At 42.8% G+C, this 16,925-nt stretch overlaps 2 protein-coding genes across 2 annotated transcripts; one reads left to right on the top strand and one right to left on the bottom strand.

The window, feature by feature from the left end:
* Positions 1–3,963: 3,963 nt before the first annotated feature.
* LOC102713732 (cytosolic invertase 1-like) lies at positions 3,964–7,544 on the top strand. The gene is made up of 4 exons (XM_015835975.2): positions 3,964–4,470; positions 4,559–4,990; positions 6,067–6,628; positions 7,246–7,544. The coding sequence occupies exons 1-4, from the start codon at positions 4,048–4,050 to the stop codon at positions 7,542–7,544; spliced, it is 1,716 nt and encodes a 571-aa protein (XP_015691461.2). The 5' UTR covers positions 3,964–4,047.
* Positions 7,545–10,112: 2,568 nt separating this feature from the next.
* Positions 10,113–11,912, bottom strand: LOC102720232 (alpha-(1,4)-fucosyltransferase). Its single transcript, XM_006653348.2, has 3 exons — positions 11,313–11,912; positions 11,058–11,231; positions 10,113–10,939 (listed from the first exon to the last, which is right to left on the bottom strand). Exons 1-3 carry the CDS (start codon positions 11,910–11,912, stop codon positions 10,334–10,336), a joined length of 1,380 nt encoding a protein of 459 aa, XP_006653411.2. The 3' UTR covers positions 10,113–10,333.
* Positions 11,913–16,925: the final 5,013 nt, after the last annotated feature.

Raw genomic sequence — 16,925 nt, 5'->3', positions numbered from 1 at the left:
TACATATTTGAAAAAAAAATGAATAAGACAAAGAGTCAAACATGTATAAGAAAATCAACGGTATCAAACATTTAGAGACGGAGGGAGTACTATGGAGAGTGATACAACTCAAATACCTATATATGAAAAATGCAAGGCTTTGAGAAATACATGGCTGCCTACTTTTCGGGTTTGATAGTGTTTGCCGATCTTCAGTTTGGGCACTATCGTTTGTAAGTTGTAACAGCATCACTGCATCGATCAAGGTCTAAACAATGACTAGGTCGGGTGACGTGAGTGAGTATTAACAATTGGCCTCAAAGTCTCGTTGAAAAACAAACGTGACCGGCAAAATAAACTGTAGCTTTCATTTCATAATTACCGTAAAAAAACATATACTTAGTCGGCCCTATTTGCATTTAACTGTTGATCAGAGCACAAGTTATCCAACCAAAATTGTTCGAGAGACTCTGTATTATTGTTTCTTCCTTTGTGTTTACGTAATATGTACTGCATGTACATACGTTTCCCTCCTAATTATCAACTCCAAAGTGTCATAAACTCTGGTATTTGACCTATTCATTGAGGAAGTCTTTGTGATTCATAATTTTTCATTTCACAGATATATCCTTCTCCTGCAGCAGTAGCAGTGTTTCAAACTCAACCATGCATGATTATTTGATTTATTATTATTTTTGCATTGATTGGTTAGCAAAAACTTTTGGTGGTTTACAACCCTTTCTCCCCTGTGATCCAATCTACTTAGCTCTTGCATTCAATTGCAATGCATGATCAATGAAAGAGATGGATTTTTCTCTGCATGCTTCTTCTCTTGAAATGATTCAGTATTAATGCCTTTTTTCAGCAATGATTAATAATTAGGAGAGGCACATTTCTCATTTTCTTCGTTTTCGTCTTGTTTGTGTAATCGGAACCCACATGATGTGACGCCCATTTAATTTACTTGGAATATGACAACTATTCTTGCAATTATTTTTTGATGGCGCTTCACCATGATCATGTTGAGACGATGCATCCAAACATAAAAGGAATCCATGTCAATTATTCTACTCTAAATATATACTACTCCATCGGTTCCAATATAAATACATTTTTAAAACTGTATGAATATAGTAATACTGCATACTTTTTTGAGATCAATTTGAATTCTAAAAATACACTTATTATTATGAGACAGGGAGAGTACGGGTATCCAGCAGGTTAAAGAAGTTTCTCCCGTGGAAAACAATTAACTTGTCATCAGGTTACTACTCGCTTCTGTCGGTTTCTGCCAGCATATGCATAGTTCGAAATTTGTCATGTTTGTGATAGACGACTGTTGAAAACGTACCACGGCGAATAAGCAAACAAACAGTGTAGCATATTCAATGCACGAAACATCGAACACATGCCAAAGAAAAAAAAAAGCATTCCCTCTATTTCACGATATTGTCAATGTGCTATGGCGTTGTGTTGGCATTCTTTCTTGATTTGGTGAGGCCATAAATTTTATAATAATTTGAATGTAGCTTCTGTTAAAACAAAAGACTAAGATCTTTTCCTCGTTATCCTAAAGAAGCCATACATACCAAGTGACAGGAGGATAATGGAGGAACATATATTGTCAGACACCCCTCTTCCCCAAAACATAAAATTATGGGTTGATAATTTTACAAATCAAGGATAGTACATCATATCCCCTCTACATTGTTTTATCACTTGGGGTTCTTTAGCAACAAAGAAATAGTATAGGATTTTTTTATTAATTTGTAAGATCGAGTTCTTATGGAAAAAGTTTTCCTAGAACTTCTTTAGAATTTTGGAGGTTTCTAACATGAGGTTGTACCTTCTACGAAGGTTTCATCGAGTCTATTTATAGGACAAAATCGTATACTTCTTCAATGAAACGTTCAAACAACAAGTTTTACACAATTTTGTGTTTTAGAATTCCCAATGATTTAGCCCGACGTGCCGCCTCGATTTCTACATTTTTGTTGTTCTCATGTTTTTTTATTTCCTATATTACAAAAACGGCATCGAATTTTTTAAAAGAAATAAACCTGACATGATAAGTTTCAATTATATTTAAAATAAGCTGGAATAAAAATCCTTAGTGGGTTAGAGGGAAAAGAAAAACCTATGGCCAATAACACAATATAGCATGAGACAACACCTCAACTCTCCAACTGACAAATAAAAATATCAATGGAGCCCAAAACAAGCATTGTTGTTGAGATTATCGTAATTTCTTCACCGCGGCTCTAACTCCATAGTGACCACATCACCATTACCAAAGACAAACATCCATAGAAAGATACTGGCCAATCTTTACTACACCCTAACAATGAAGTAACTTTTACTTTGCCTAGCAGAAACACACAAGTAAAGACGATAATTCGATATGAACAAGAATGGAACCAAGAAGACAAGGCCCTTGCCGCGTGTCTTAGGCTTGTAAAGCTTCAAAGCTGATGCAAGAGTGTACAAATGGCCACCTTTGCACGGGTAAGTTTCTCCAAAGCTATACATGACATGTAATGTTGTCACAGCTCGTCTAGAAACCAGAAGGTTTTCACTCAGTGATTGATGGTGAGGGACGGAAACACCATGACGACACCTCCAGGGAGGAGAACACCATTGTTAGGTCGACCAAAGGCATACCAAGGCTTTCGTTGGCGATATCCACCCAATTGACCTGCACAATGGACTGTTGCTGAACACCCACATTGTCCCTCCACAGTCAAGCCTAGACCACCACCCCACTGCTCAGTTAGGTTCCCAATAGCTTCTTGGTCACCATCAACCCGTTGTCATCCATTATTCCGCCATTCATCCATGCCTTTCTCTTGGAATTCCTCGTAACCAGGATTGACCATAGAAGGAGAGAAACTCCATAGAGAGGAGATGCTCAACCAACACCGAGAGTATTATCAGTCACTACCATAAACCACTTACCTTCTCACTGCCACCAGCTCTTTGGGGTCTACCACTGCCACTATGTGCTCGTATTGCCACCCTCTTGCCACCACCTGCATGCTAGAATTGGCATTCCCCATGGCAGGTTGGGAAAGGAACCCTGTCGTCGTTGCTTTGCAGGTTAGGGAGGCATTAGTCATTCATGACCACATGTCGTCACCGACGTCATCCCAGGCAAAGCCAGGAAGGCCGCATATATGAACCTCCAAGCCTAGGGCAGGAGCTCCTGCCATGAACCATCACACCGCCGCCACCGTACATCCCATTGCGCCATCACCATCGTATCGATGCGTTGTTACCCTGTGCCATCGGTTTTTTTTTTGCATCGGATAGGTGGCAAGTCAAACCCCATCGGAGCTCCAACCTCCTCAAGTCGCCTACCGGGGACGACGCTAAGTTTCTTTTTAGGTTCTTAATATAGAAATATTTTGCTCCTATCAAGGCTTTTCGTTATACTTAGCCTACGAAGTGACACAGCACATGATGTACATCACTCTACCTCTTTTACTGCATTAGGCTGATGGCAGTGTTGGAAAGGAAAAACTCAAACATGCACGTTTGCGCCTTCTGCTCGCCCAAAATCTGTTGAGAAATTCCCCTTTCGGGGGAGGAATCTGCCGATGAGTCACCACCACTTTGCCTCCCCTCGCACCTTTGTGCACAGACAACTAACCGCCACCCCGAGCACGCAAAGCCACAGTGCCAGCCACGGACACGTCACCACGCGCCCCCACAATATCCGGCCCCGGCCACTGACTAGTGGGGCCCACTCCCCCTCCCCCTTCCTCGTGTCCCTGTCTATTTATTTACCCGCGAAACCGGAGCCGAGGCAGAATTCTTCTCGTCCTGGAAGTGGAGCGAGCCGATCGAACTCCGGCGAGGCGAGCCCACACGTAGACAGAGCGCCAACGGCCGGCGATCTGCTCGGCCTCTCGGGCGATTGGCGCGTCTCGTTGCGTTATAGCATCTCTTCTCGTCGTCGTCGGCGGCGTCGACGTGCTCAGCCTCAGCTCCGTTGCGTTCGTGTGGAAGGAGTGAGGTGTGTGGGATTCTTGAGGCGGCGCGACGGCGGCGGTGGCGGTGTGTTGCGAGATGGAGGGGGCGGGGGGAGGGCCCGGGGGGATGAGGAAGGCGTCGTCGCACGCGTCGATGGCGGCGGACCCGGACGACTTCGACCTGACGCGGATGCTGAACCACCGGCCCCGGATCAACGTGGACAGGCAGCGCTCGTTCGACGACCGCTCGCTCGCCGAGCTCTCCATCTCCGGCACGGCCAGCCGCGGCGGAGGACTGCCGTACATGGAGAGCTACGAGAGCATGTACTCCCCCGGCGGCGGCCTCCGCTCCTTCTGCGGCACCCCTGCCTCCTCCACCCGCCTCTCCTTCGAGCCCCACCCCCTCATCTTCGAGGCCTGGGACGCCCTCCGCCGCTCCCTCGTCTGCTTCCGCGGCCAGCCCCTCGGCACCCTCGCCGCCGTCGACCACTCCTCCGACGAAGTCCTCAACTACGACCAGGCAAGCAAGCGCATGCCATACATATGCAGGTGCTCTTGGATCATTCGATCGATCGCTAAATCAAAACCCGTGGCACATACATACGCAGGTGTTCGTGAGGGATTTCGTACCGAGCGCGCTGGCGTTCCTGATGAACGGGGAGCCGGAGATCGTGAAGAACTTCCTGCTCAAGACGCTGCTGCTGCAGGGGTGGGAGAAGAGGATCGACCGGTTCAAGCTCGGCGAGGGCGCCATGCCGGCGAGCTTCAAGGTGCTCAAGGACCCGAAGCGAGGGGTGGACAGGCTGGTGGCGGACTTCGGCGAGAGCGCCATCGGCAGGGTGGCGCCGGTGGACTCCGGGTTCTGGTGGATCATCATCCTCAGGGCCTACACCAAGTCCACCGGCGACCTGTCGCTGGCGGAGACGCCGGAGTGCCAGCGCGGCATCCGCCTCATCATGAACCAGTGCCTCGCCGAGGGCTTCGACACCTTCCCCACCCTCCTCTGCGCCGACGGCTGCTGCATGATCGATCGCAGGATGGTATACTAACTTCCTCTCTTCATGCCACTGTTCTCTTCACGTTCTTTTTTTCTGTTTTGTCAAATACAAGTTTTACAGAGTATCTGCTTTTTACAAGAAATTTTGCTATCATTGATAAAGTACATGAAAATACCATAATTTCTAACGCAAAATTCAGTAACTCCAATTAATTTGTATAATGAGGTATCAAACTTTTGATTATAAATTTTGGTACATAGAGATGTTTTCTCGATGATGATAAATTATCTGCTCTCTCTGTGCCATCAAAGAGATAGGTAAATGCCAAAAAAAAAAGATTAAGATGCTTCTAATATTCATACAGCCAGTTACTCATTAATGACAAGACATAGAATTGTGAAAAGCACCACGTTTTTTATGTAGAACTTGTCATGTCCATAATTAGATATGACGTGTAAAATTTTAGTATCCATGGATATTTTCTCTAAGGACCGTAAAATCGTAAAATTTACCATTAACAGGAGAAAATACATCATGATTTCCAAATGGACTTTGGCTTGCTTCCTGATGAATTTGGTTAGCAGAATAAGTTTACCTGTTTTTACTGAACAAAAAAGTGTAAACTTTTTTTCACTAAATCTTCCTACATGACTTTACGTCGTAAAAAGCACAATGCTGAAATCTTCTTTGTTACTGATCACTGTCTGGTTGATCCCAAGAATTAAGACTGAAAAGCACCGTTTGGTGTGGAACGCGCTGTACGTGCGTGCAGGCGTGCAGCAGCTAAAACACACTGCTGCTCGGTCAAATTACGCGTAGCCATCCATCATCGATCGATTGTTAGGATGGAAAGCGACGTCCTTTTCCCTGGCAATAAAACCTGATCATCAAATCATCGGAACTTGAGATTTGTTTACGTCCAACAATAATGTATGAGCATTTTTCATCATTTAATTTAGCTGAGCAGGATGACCATACTTATATCTAAGTTATTCATCCATTAGAAACGATTTTGTACTGTCAGATATCGGTACCTCGAAATATTTTTATTGGACGAGATCATCGTCATCATCAAAAACTAATCTAACCCGGTCGCCGTTGATCGCCGTGGGACGCAGGGCGTGTACGGGTACCCGATCGAGATCCAAGCCCTCTTCTTCATGGCGCTGCGGTGCGCGCTGCTGATGCTGAAGGCGGACGCGGCGGAGGGGAAGGAGACGATGGAGCGGGTGGCGACGCGGCTGCACGCGCTCAGCTACCACATGCGCTCCTACTTCTGGCTGGATTTCCAGCAGCTCAACGACATCTACCGGTACAAGACGGAGGAGTACTCCCACACTGCCGTCAACAAGTTCAACGTCATCCCGGAGTCCATCCCGGACTGGGTCTTCGACTTCATGCCCGGCCGTGGCGGCTACTTCGTCGGCAACGTCAGCCCGGCGCGGATGGACTTCCGGTGGTTCGCGCTGGGGAACTTCGTCGCCATCCTCGCGTCGATGGCCACCCCCGAGCAGTCGGCGGCGATCATGGACCTCATCGAGGAGCGCTGGGAGGACCTCATCGGGGAGATGCCGCTCAAGATCAGCTTCCCGGCCATCGAGTCCCACGAGTGGCAGATCGTCACCGGCTGCGACCCCAAGAACACCCGCTGGAGCTACCACAACGGCGGCTCCTGGCCCGGTCAGTCTTACACTCTTTGCTTGCTTGCATATGGAAGCAGTTTTTTAGCGCACGGATCTATATGCATACTTGTTGGTTGTATGTTATTTAAATAATTATAAAAAATATAAAATTTTTTGACAAGATAGTTTAGTATGAGTTTTATCACTTCACCAACATGCAAATTTAAATTCAACTTCTACCGGTTGTAGCAAAAATAACAAAAACAATTATAAATATACATATACTTAGTTTCAGTTTTGTTTGTTTTTTTGCTACAACTTATAAAAGTTTGAATTTAAACTTGCATGTTTGTGGAACGATATAACTCATTTAATCTATCTTATTAAAAAAAATTTATATTTTTTATAACTATTTAGATAGGATACACGATTTTTATGTACATACACCAGTATACTAAAAACTGTTTCTCGCTGATATAGGAAGCAGTTTTTATTGAATTTCACAAAAATATTGAGCCTTAATGTTATTCTAATGAGGCCTTTTATATATCCTAAGAACTCAAACTTTTGGTACTTTAGTGTTCTTCAAATATTGAGCCTTAATGTTCTCGTAATGTTCTTCATTTTGTAATCCCTCCAATTTAATCTTTATTTAATTTGTTTCCGAATCCGCAGTGCTGCTGTGGCTGCTGACCGCGGCGTGCATCAAGACGGGGCGGCTGAAGATCGCGCGGCGGGCGATCGAGCTGGCGGAGGCGAGGCTGGCGAGGGACGGGTGGCCGGAGTACTACGACGGCAAGCTGGGGCGGTACGTCGGCAAGCAGGCAAGGAAGCTCCAGACGTGGTCCGTCGCCGGCTACCTGGTGGCCAAGATGCTCATCGAGGACCCCTCCCACCTCGGCATGATCTCCCTCGAGGAAGACAAGGCCATGATGAAGCCCGTCCTCCGCCGCTCCGCCTCCTGGACGGTCTAGCTAGGCAGGCACGGGACCCGAGATCCTCCGTCTTCGAGTTTATCTTGTCATGTCAATGACAAAGACACGTGACTTTTGAAGATATAGGATCCTGATCCCTAGATAGGGGCAGTAATTCATACATCAAAGGATGGCCAGTGTAAGTAAAGATTATTAATTTGGTGGTGAAAACTCGATGCATTGTTGATTAGTCTGGTGGTAAATGCGGAAGGAAATGGAGGGAAATCAAAATGTGATTTGGAGGTGCCTCAAACCTTTGGTTTCGAATTGAAAACCACGGTTTGGTGTGTGCTCCTATACATGTGGTGTTAGTTGGTTGTATGCTGTGTAATAATCAAACTCGTAGAAAAAAAAAACAAAGGGGGAATAAGTGGATGTTACAAAACTGAAAATTTAATGTGGATTTAACATTTTACATCTGTGTCCCTACTTCGGTCCAGCGTTGATCGATCTGGTGGTCGTTGTCATACACAACCTCCGTTGTGATCATTGGTGGCAGCCATATTATATCATATTATATATATATATATATATATATATATATATATATATATATATATACTCTCTCTCCTTACTGTATCTAGATATGAGTTGTATAAGCTTGACCTAGATGTCTTACATCTCTTGCTGCTAGCACGTGTTATTCATCAATCTGTAGTTTCTTTTTTTCTCCAAAGGCACGTCTTGCAGTATAAGGGGCGATTGTTTGTCTATTTCAGGTGGCATATTTATAAATAAAAATAATTTGTAAAAAAACTTTTATATATGTATTCTTAGCGATATAAAAACCAAGACCGAAAAATAAACTATGATTAAATAACCACAAAACCAACATTAATTTAAGATTAAAAATTTAAATTTTGGATTATAGAGAACTACTAAAATCAAACCCGAACTACTAAAATGTAAAGTACGAGCCATGTTACCCTCTCTAAAATCAAACCCAAACTACTAAAATCGATTACTTATAGAGAATTCAACGGCAATTTCCTTGCACAGGTTGGCTAATCTTGCGATGGGCCATGGGCCATTTCTTGGGCTGACCCTAGTGATACAGAAAATCAATGATAATTAATCTGGACACATTACATGTACGTTAGATGAAATAGTATTCACATTTATTGATGCATGAATAAATCTAGAGAAAACATCAATTTTACTGAAATTAAGTATAAACAAAATGGCTTATATATTAACGATTAAAATTTATATGCAATATATATATATATCCTTATTAATTTAAAAGCAAAAGATGAAAAATAATCTGCAATGAACAAATCTAATAATAACTTCAAGATTACTTTAAATTATAGATTTTAGCTTATAACCATAAGTATAAATGAAAAATGTGTTAATTTATAATATGCAGTAGAGGAAGTACTACCTCCGTCGTATATTGTAAGTTTTTCTAGTCTTGTGTAAATTTATCAATCCATAGATATATATTATTTATATACATATCTAGATTCATTACCATCTAGATAATACTGGAAAGATTTATATTATGAAACGGTACACTCTCAGCGGGAAGCCCAATGAGCACTAGGGCGTTTTTTTACGACACGAGCGTTGGTGGCTCGAGCTGATACCTCTTTCTTTCATGCACAAGACACGTTGACGTTCAGTACAGAGAGGAGCAACAAAAATGCATTGGCGACGCTGGAACAGCAACAACCAACCTTTTACCTGCCATCGGTTAGAACCCACAAATCTGATTCTCCGAAAAATTTCTGCAGCCTTCGAGATTCTCGTTCACGTCACTGGACCATTTGCCATTCGTCAGAAGCTAAATAAGAATATTCAAGAGGACTTTTTTTTTTCGGGCGAGCATGTTTGCAGTGAGAAAATTAACCACAACGACAACGAGTGCAAGAGTTTTCACGACAGGGACGTCGTAACCGTCGGACGATGGTTGACACCAACACGCGAGTCTAGTCATCGGTTCAAAATCACCATTTCATTTTGTTTTTACTACTTGTTGCCTCGAGCTGAAAATGCGGTAGCCTCCTCCTCTTTGAGCGTGCGTGGTAGTGGTAGAGGTCTAGAGGACATTTTCGTGCGTGTGAATTGTGATGTGACCGCGTGCTTATGTATCTTTATATAACTTAATAAAACTATTTACATAAATATATAACCAGCTACTGTATGGGTGAACCAAATTCCGTCCATATTCCAAAAGAAGAATATGAAACACTTCATCCATCTTAAATATTACAGAATAACTTATAGTTTTTTATCATTCTTAATAAATACTTTTATCTTGGGATGTCATATTTTTCAGTCTAACTTAATTTACGATGTATCTGAAGGTATCGAAATTATATATTAAATTTTTTGGTACATCGAAGTAATTTTTAAATATGGTAAAAAAAACCCATATAACTTAGGTTGTGTTGATTAATGATGATGAAAGATGAAAGGATATTTAATATTTTATAGCTATTTCATGATATAGACATAATAATAAACTTAAAAAAAATTAAAACCTACTTCAAAAATATGAGACGATCAAAACCTATATATAGAATTTTGTTTATTAAAAAAATACCATGTCTATTGGCTCGAGAAACGTTCGAAAAAAGAAAGAGGAACAATCTGGAGAGAGAAAATGCAGTAATCTTTTCGCAATCCTTTCGTCAGCAGCATTTCTTCCCTAGACTAAAGAGCATGTGCAATAACCAGTTTTGACATGGACAACAAACAAATTAAACTATTCAAAGGCATTTGCCATTACGCAAACCACACTTCGTTCCTCGAGCCGGGCGGTCAAAGTCGGTCGTGTACCGTCGTCACGACACAGGGGTGGCGGTGGCGTTGGTCGGCGCCGGCGCCGGCGCGTGGCGGCCGCCCATGCGGCTGGCGCGCTCGCAGAGCCTGCAGGGGAGCGTGTCGAGGCTGGCGAGGCGGTTCCGGCCGTAGGCGCCCATCACGCCGCACCGCCGCCACGCGTGGAACTCGGCGTACGCCGCCGGGTCGCCGGCCACCTCCCTCACGTACCGGGCCAGCTCCTCCACCGACGCGAACGCCGCGCCGTCGATGTAGGAGCCCGGCGGCGCCAGGTCCCGCGCGTTGGGGGCGCCGAAGTAGATGGGCACCGAGCCGGACTCCAGCGCGTAGTAGAGCTTCTCCGTCGCGTAGCTCTCGGCGATGGTGTTCTCGATGGCGAGGACGAACTTGTAGTGCGACATGGCGCAGTGGAGGTGGTCCCACCACTCCGACGGCGGCTGGCCCTCGCCGCGGCCGCAGTCCGGGTAGAGCTCCAGCGCCTTGTCGCCGCCGCCGACGTTGTTCTCGCACCGGCCGAAGGAGTGCGCGGGGAGGTGGCGGAACAGCTCCCGCGCGATCTTGTTCCGGTGCTCGAAGCACCGCGACGACGACCAGTACACCAGCACGTCCTGCACCGGCGACGGCGAACGGCGAGAGTGAGATGGGCGTCGAGCGTTCGTTAATCGTTCCCGCTATTTGCGCATTCGAAGAAGGATTGATTTTGTTGAGGAAATCGCGAGTGCTTACGTCGCGCTTATGGGTGGCGACGTGGTAGTTGTGGTTGATGCGGAAGAACTTGCCGGCGTAGGTCACCTGCACGTCGTCGTCGGCGTGGTAGCCGATGAAGATGTCCTCGTGCCCCGACCTCTTCCTCGTCGGCTCGATGTCCATGAACGCGCGCAGTGGCTCCCCCTGCTTCCTCTGCACCCACACCACGACAGGTTAGGTGACCGTACACCGGCGGTGCGGCCATGGCGGCGGCGAGGTTGCTCCTGTGCTTACCGTGTCGGGAGGGGGCCAAATCTCGTAGAGCACGACGTCGGGGTTGTCGGCGAGGGCCTCCTCGTTGCGGCTCCAGAGGCAGGTCATGCCGCACCGGCACTGGTACACGCCGTCGAGGATGTCGGGCACCCACGTCACCCCCCTCACCGCGAGGGCGACGTGGGGGAGCCGCAGCTCGCCGCACGGCGCCGCCTCGGGGTCCTGCAGCGCCGCCGGGTCGGGCGACCACGACCGGTGCTTCTCCGCGAACGCCGGGCACCCGACGGCCGCGTCCCACCGCGCGTACGCGTCGCGCAGGGCCGTGAACTGCTCCGCCGGCCGCGACCCGAGCGTGTCCAGGGCCGTCAGCACGGGCGCTCGTGGCGGCGGCGGCGAGGCCGACGTGTTCGCCGGCCCACGCGACACGGGCGACGCTGGTAAGGCCGCCCGCGCGACGGGGGTGGCGGAGAACGCGGAGAAGTCGACAAGGGAGAAGAGGAGCACGGCGACGAGGAGGCCCGCGGCGACGGCCGGCGCGAGGAGATAGGCGCGGTTGAGCTTGACGGTGTACGCCGAGACGAGCGACGCGAGAGAGCGCTCCGATGACGGCGGCGACGACATGTCGCTGGACAACTCGGTCACTGAAAGCTGTCGCGAGCAGCATGTACATAAATACTCGTATATATGACAAAAAAAATTAAATGGTTTGCCTGAGGGGCGAATGGTTGGCTTTTTAAAAAAAAGGTCAAATGGTATTTACAAATAAAAGATAATTTATAAATAAAACTTATATAATATATATATATATATATTTAGTGATCTAAAATTCAAGATTACAAAATAAACTACAATGAAAAAACTTCAAAATCTACTCTAAATTTAAAGTTGACAAATTAATTTTTTACTTATAAGTATAAACAAAAGCGAAAAGATACGATGATATTCATCGATCTATTGAAAAACTAAACCTATCCCTTCTCCTCCCCCGCTCCCTCGGAACCATCTATCTATTATATCTAGATATATATAAAGTAACAGGAAAAATAGTCTCCACGTTGTTTCTCACGGGCTAGATATTCAGAGATTAATCGAAAAAAATATGAGAAAAAAGGGAAGAAAAGATCAGTCGGACAAAAAGAAAATCTATCAATGATCAATAGCAAATTCTATCTTCAATCCAACAAAAGAAACTCTATCGTATCCTGATTATCTGGGATTAATCCGACCTGTAGCCAGCTTCACCCGTGCGCCGCTTGGCCGCGAGAGGCCCAAATATAAAAAGGAGGAGAAAAGAAAGAACAAGCCTTTTGAACTTTTGAACCGGAAAAGGAAAATCTAAAAAAAAGTAATGTTTGTTTGGAATGATCAATTAAGAATAAAAACAATAATAAAAAGAGTCCATGCGTAATAAAGTTTTAAAAAAAATCGAAATATCAGATAAATTTTTTCAATGTAATTAATATTGAGAAAAGAATCCATCTATAAATATAATTTGGAAACATCTAAAATTCCGGTTAAAAAGAATTTGATTTTAAAAATTAGGAAAAATAATAAAAAAAGAGTCCATGTTTAAATAAATCTTGGATTAAAAAGTTTAAAATAATTGATATTGAGGGAATAGTCCATCTACAAATACAATTTGGAAATATGTAAAATTCCAGTTAAAAAGAACTCGACTAGAAATACAATTTCAAAATTAAAATAAAGAAAATAATAAAAGAGTCCATGTGTAAATACAGTTTAGAAACATTCAAATCTCGGATTAAAAATTTTAAAATAATTGATATTGAGGAAAAATCCATCTATAAATACAATTTTAAAAGATCTAAAGTTTCGGTTAAAAATTTGAAAAGTTAAAAGAAAGTGTCTATTTATAAATACAATTTAGAAGTAACCCAATTTTGAATTATAAATTAAATATTGTACAGAAAAAAGTTTATATACCAGCAAAGAGAACACAAGTAAATGGGTTTGCATGTAAAAATATAATTTAAGAAAATTTAAATTCAAATTAAACAATTTAAAATTAATTATTATCTAGATAAGAAACTCTATATAAATATAATTTATAACGATGCTAGCCGCGCAATATGCGTGGACAACCATACTAGTTGGATAAAATTTCACTTCCGCCATCCCCACACCAATGCACCAACCCATACTCACCAATACCGAAAGACGCCAATGATACCGACAAGCCTCACTTCCCTCCTGCCCTCCTTTCTCCCCCTCTTCTCCCTGATTTAGATGTTGTGCCCTGTCCCACCATTCTTCCCTAATGGCTCATGCCACCAAGATATCTCCTTCACCACCACCTCCTAACCACTATAGGTCTGACGCCCTCATATTCAAGAAAGCCACTGCCCTCCTCCATCCCCATGGTTTTGGTGTCACCACTAGTACTTCGCCGCTCGCTTGTCGCTACCACCCTAGTCATCCCTCTAAAATCGCCCTCACCACCCCCTACCCCGTCCCACGGCCTCCAACCATGAAAACCTAATCCGTAGGTTCGGAGGTGGTTATAGCCATTCCCATTACCAGTCAATCTTCGTTGCTTTCTTCTCCCCCTCCTTTCCTCCTCCATGTTGCAATTGATCGATGAGTTCAGAAATTTCAATCGATTAATCAATAGCAAAACCGATTAATTAACTACTGCCACTTAAATTATGGCTTTAAATGTTCATCACTTTAAATATGTAACTTAATTATTTGTCATCCAATAAATATACAGTCTTAATAACATACTACTTTTGTTTTTTAATGTGAATTTTAGTTAGGCTAGGGCGTTCCTACTTTTCTCTGTCTAATATACCACATTCGGTGTTTGAATGTGGTGTGCACGTGCGTTGATGTTTTCTATATAATCGAGAAAAAGTTTACATAGATTTTGCATTTAGAGGATACGTAGCAAATAAAATGAGTAATGAACATTTTTTGTGGATAAATTAGATATCTATATTAAGGGAATATTTGAAATGCAGGATAAGGTTTTGAAAAAAATGAAATAGTAAAACAGGGGATTGAAGCACACAAGAAAATACATAAATGATCATTTGAATAGACAACGGAAAATGTTTAGAAATCAGAAATATTGTGCCATTTCTTAGGAATTTCATGGATTTTCCAAACTCCAATCCTTTATTTCAAAGAACTATATAGGCAAAATTCCCATAAGATGTAAACTCAACAAAACCCTAGTTATTTTAGTTTGACACATTTGACTTTTAATATACGTCCACTACTTGTCTTATTCAAAAACCTTATATAATTATTCTTTATTTATTGTGATTGTTTTGTCATTAAAGAAACTTTAGGCATCATTTATATATTTTTTACATTCAAACACAAAATTATTTCAGATGAATGATCCAAGTTTATAAAACGGAAGGAGTAACAAATACAGTGACAAACTGCTAAAGCCACGTGTACACTTAATCCTTCCCCGAATGCGCACGCACGGTCGCTGGCCGCCCCTCAGACACACATGCTTTGATTCTTTGCCTGGATATTTTCAAGCCATTTCTTGGTTTGAATGGATCATCAATCAGCACAGCGACAGAGATTTTGCTGCGTATCTCGACCTGTAACTGTTTCTTTTTGGCCAATTTTGGGGGGGTTAGGTTGACACCGCGAGAGCAGGTAACGTCCACGCTTCTGCTACTAAACCCCCATTTGTTTTATGGACGACTCCACATCGCGGTTCGGGTAAAAAGTCTATTTTGCCTCGAACGTTCGATGCCCATCTCGAAATAAGAAAATCGCCCTAACGATGTTCATGTCCCAACCTCCGAGCTGCCTAGCTACATGTTCGGTTGCCATTTGCTTCGGCCGATTTCAAAATTTGCAATGCAGCGCGGAATATTCCACATCTCGACCTGTTTCTTGTACTCATTATGGATTATTTTAGGTTAGCTTATAAGTTAAACATCTACACCGTCAAATTTAATCACCTTTTTATTATTATTGGTTATGGATTATTGTCTGGCCACATCTCCCAAGCTCCTAAACGTAAACTTTTTATATATGAAGAAATCATTTGATCTATAATGCAATTTTTTAGCATTAGAATAGTTAGTTCAGTCGTTTATATTCTTAAATAGGTATTAGAAAAGCAAAATGGATATGTCATGAGAAAACAAATGATCATTTGTTTAAATAAATTGTATATTTATTTGTGTTAAAATTGTTGATATATTTTTATAAGATTGGTTGAATTTAAAATATATTTGACCTGCAATAAGTCTAAAGCTACTTATATAACTATCTAAAAAGCGCAGTAGTTCATTCTCAGATAATCTCACAAATAAGCCTCACCTCGGAGAGAGAACCAGAAAAAGAAATAAATAGCTTATTTTCTGCTCAAGATAATATCTAGGCTACGGGTCCATAAATCCATAAAACAATCAATCCTATTGCAAAATACGGGTAACTAAGGGCATCTTTAAAAGAATAATCAAATGACTCTGTATATCAAATTCTAGCAATTATATTGAAAAACGACATCTAAGAAACTACTGTATAACTCATCATCACACCATGCCATTTGAATGACTAAATTTGCCTCCTCTATAACCAATCTATCAAGTCTTCCTTCACCAAACTAGATGAATATCTATTAGTTCCATCGAGATGGACCCATATTTAAATAGGGAGTGAACATGAAATATCTGTTGAAGATGCTGTAGATTTTAAAATTAGATAATATTAACTAGCCGTTAGGAGTCGGGGAGTTACGATGGAGGGTCTGTTGAGGTGTAATCTGAAAATAAAATATTTTCATATAAATGACTAAATTAAAATTTAAAGAGCAAAATACGGGTAACTAAGGGCATCTTCAAAAGAATAATCAAATGACTGTGTATACCAAATTCTAGCAATTATATTGAAAAACGGCATCTGAGAAACTACTATATAACTCATCATCACACCATGCCATTTGAATGGCTAAATTTGCCTCCTCGATAACCAATCTATCAAGTCTTCCTTCACCAAACTAGATGTCTATCTATTAGTTCCATAGAGATGGACCCACATTTAAATAGGGAGTGAACATAAAATATCTATTGGAGATGCTGTAGTTTTTAAAATTAGATAATATTAACTAGCCGTTAGGAGTCGGGGAGTTACGATGGAGGGTCTGTTGAGGTGTAATATGAAGATAAAATATTTTCATATAAATGACTAAATTAAAATTTAAAGAGAGTAAATTTTAGGCATGCTATTGGAGATGCTCTGCTAAAGAAAGGAATAAGTCCACTTGAGGTCCCTCAACTTATCGTTTAGTCACTTTTTCGTCCTTAGACCGTAAAACTAGATACAATCGGTCCCTGAACTATCAAAACCGGCAAAAAAAAAATCCCTCGGTGGTTTTGAAGGCGGTTTTCGCTGACTTGGCGTCTATATGGCTAGTTTGACTAGGTCTCCGTCCTGCGTAGCATTGACATGATGCTTACGTGGCAATTATATATTAGAAAAACAGTGGGCCCACCTATCAGCTGAGAGGAGAAGGAATGACATGTGGGGTCAACGTGGGCCCACCATATTTATTTCTTTTGGGTAGCTGACTATGGGCCCACATGGGCTTGCTATTTTTAAATCATTTTTTATGTGTAGCTGACAGGTGGGCCCACTGTT

This window comes from Oryza brachyantha, chromosome 4 (assembly GCF_000231095.2).
Source record: "Oryza brachyantha chromosome 4, ObraRS2, whole genome shotgun sequence".
Classification (NCBI taxonomy): Eukaryota; Viridiplantae; Streptophyta; class Magnoliopsida; order Poales; family Poaceae; genus Oryza; species Oryza brachyantha.
Note: the sequence above shows the minus strand (reverse complement) of the source record. Positions and strands in the feature narration are given on the sequence as shown.

Excerpts from the sequence above, each read along its gene's own strand:
- LOC102713732 (XM_015835975.2), top strand. The coding sequence starts at position 4,048 with ATGGAGGGGGCGGGGGGAGGGCCCGGGGGGATGAGGAAGGCGTCGTCG. Across the intron at positions 4,471-4,558 it reads AAGTCCTCAACTACGACCAG|GTGTTCGTGAGGGATTTCGT; the intron begins GCAAGCAAGCGC and ends ATACATACGCAG. Across the intron at positions 4,991-6,066 it reads GCATGATCGATCGCAGGATG|GGCGTGTACGGGTACCCGAT; the intron begins GTATACTAACTT and ends CGTGGGACGCAG.
- LOC102720232 (XM_006653348.2), bottom strand. The coding sequence starts at position 11,912 with ATGTCGTCGCCGCCGTCATCGGAGCGCTCTCTCGCGTCGCTCGTCTCG. Across the intron at positions 11,232-11,312 it reads TTTGGCCCCCTCCCGACACG|AGGAAGCAGGGGGAGCCACT; the intron begins GTAAGCACAGGA and ends GTGTGGGTGCAG. Across the intron at positions 10,940-11,057 it reads TCGCCACCCATAAGCGCGAC|GACGTGCTGGTGTACTGGTC; the intron begins GTAAGCACTCGC and ends TCGCCGGTGCAG.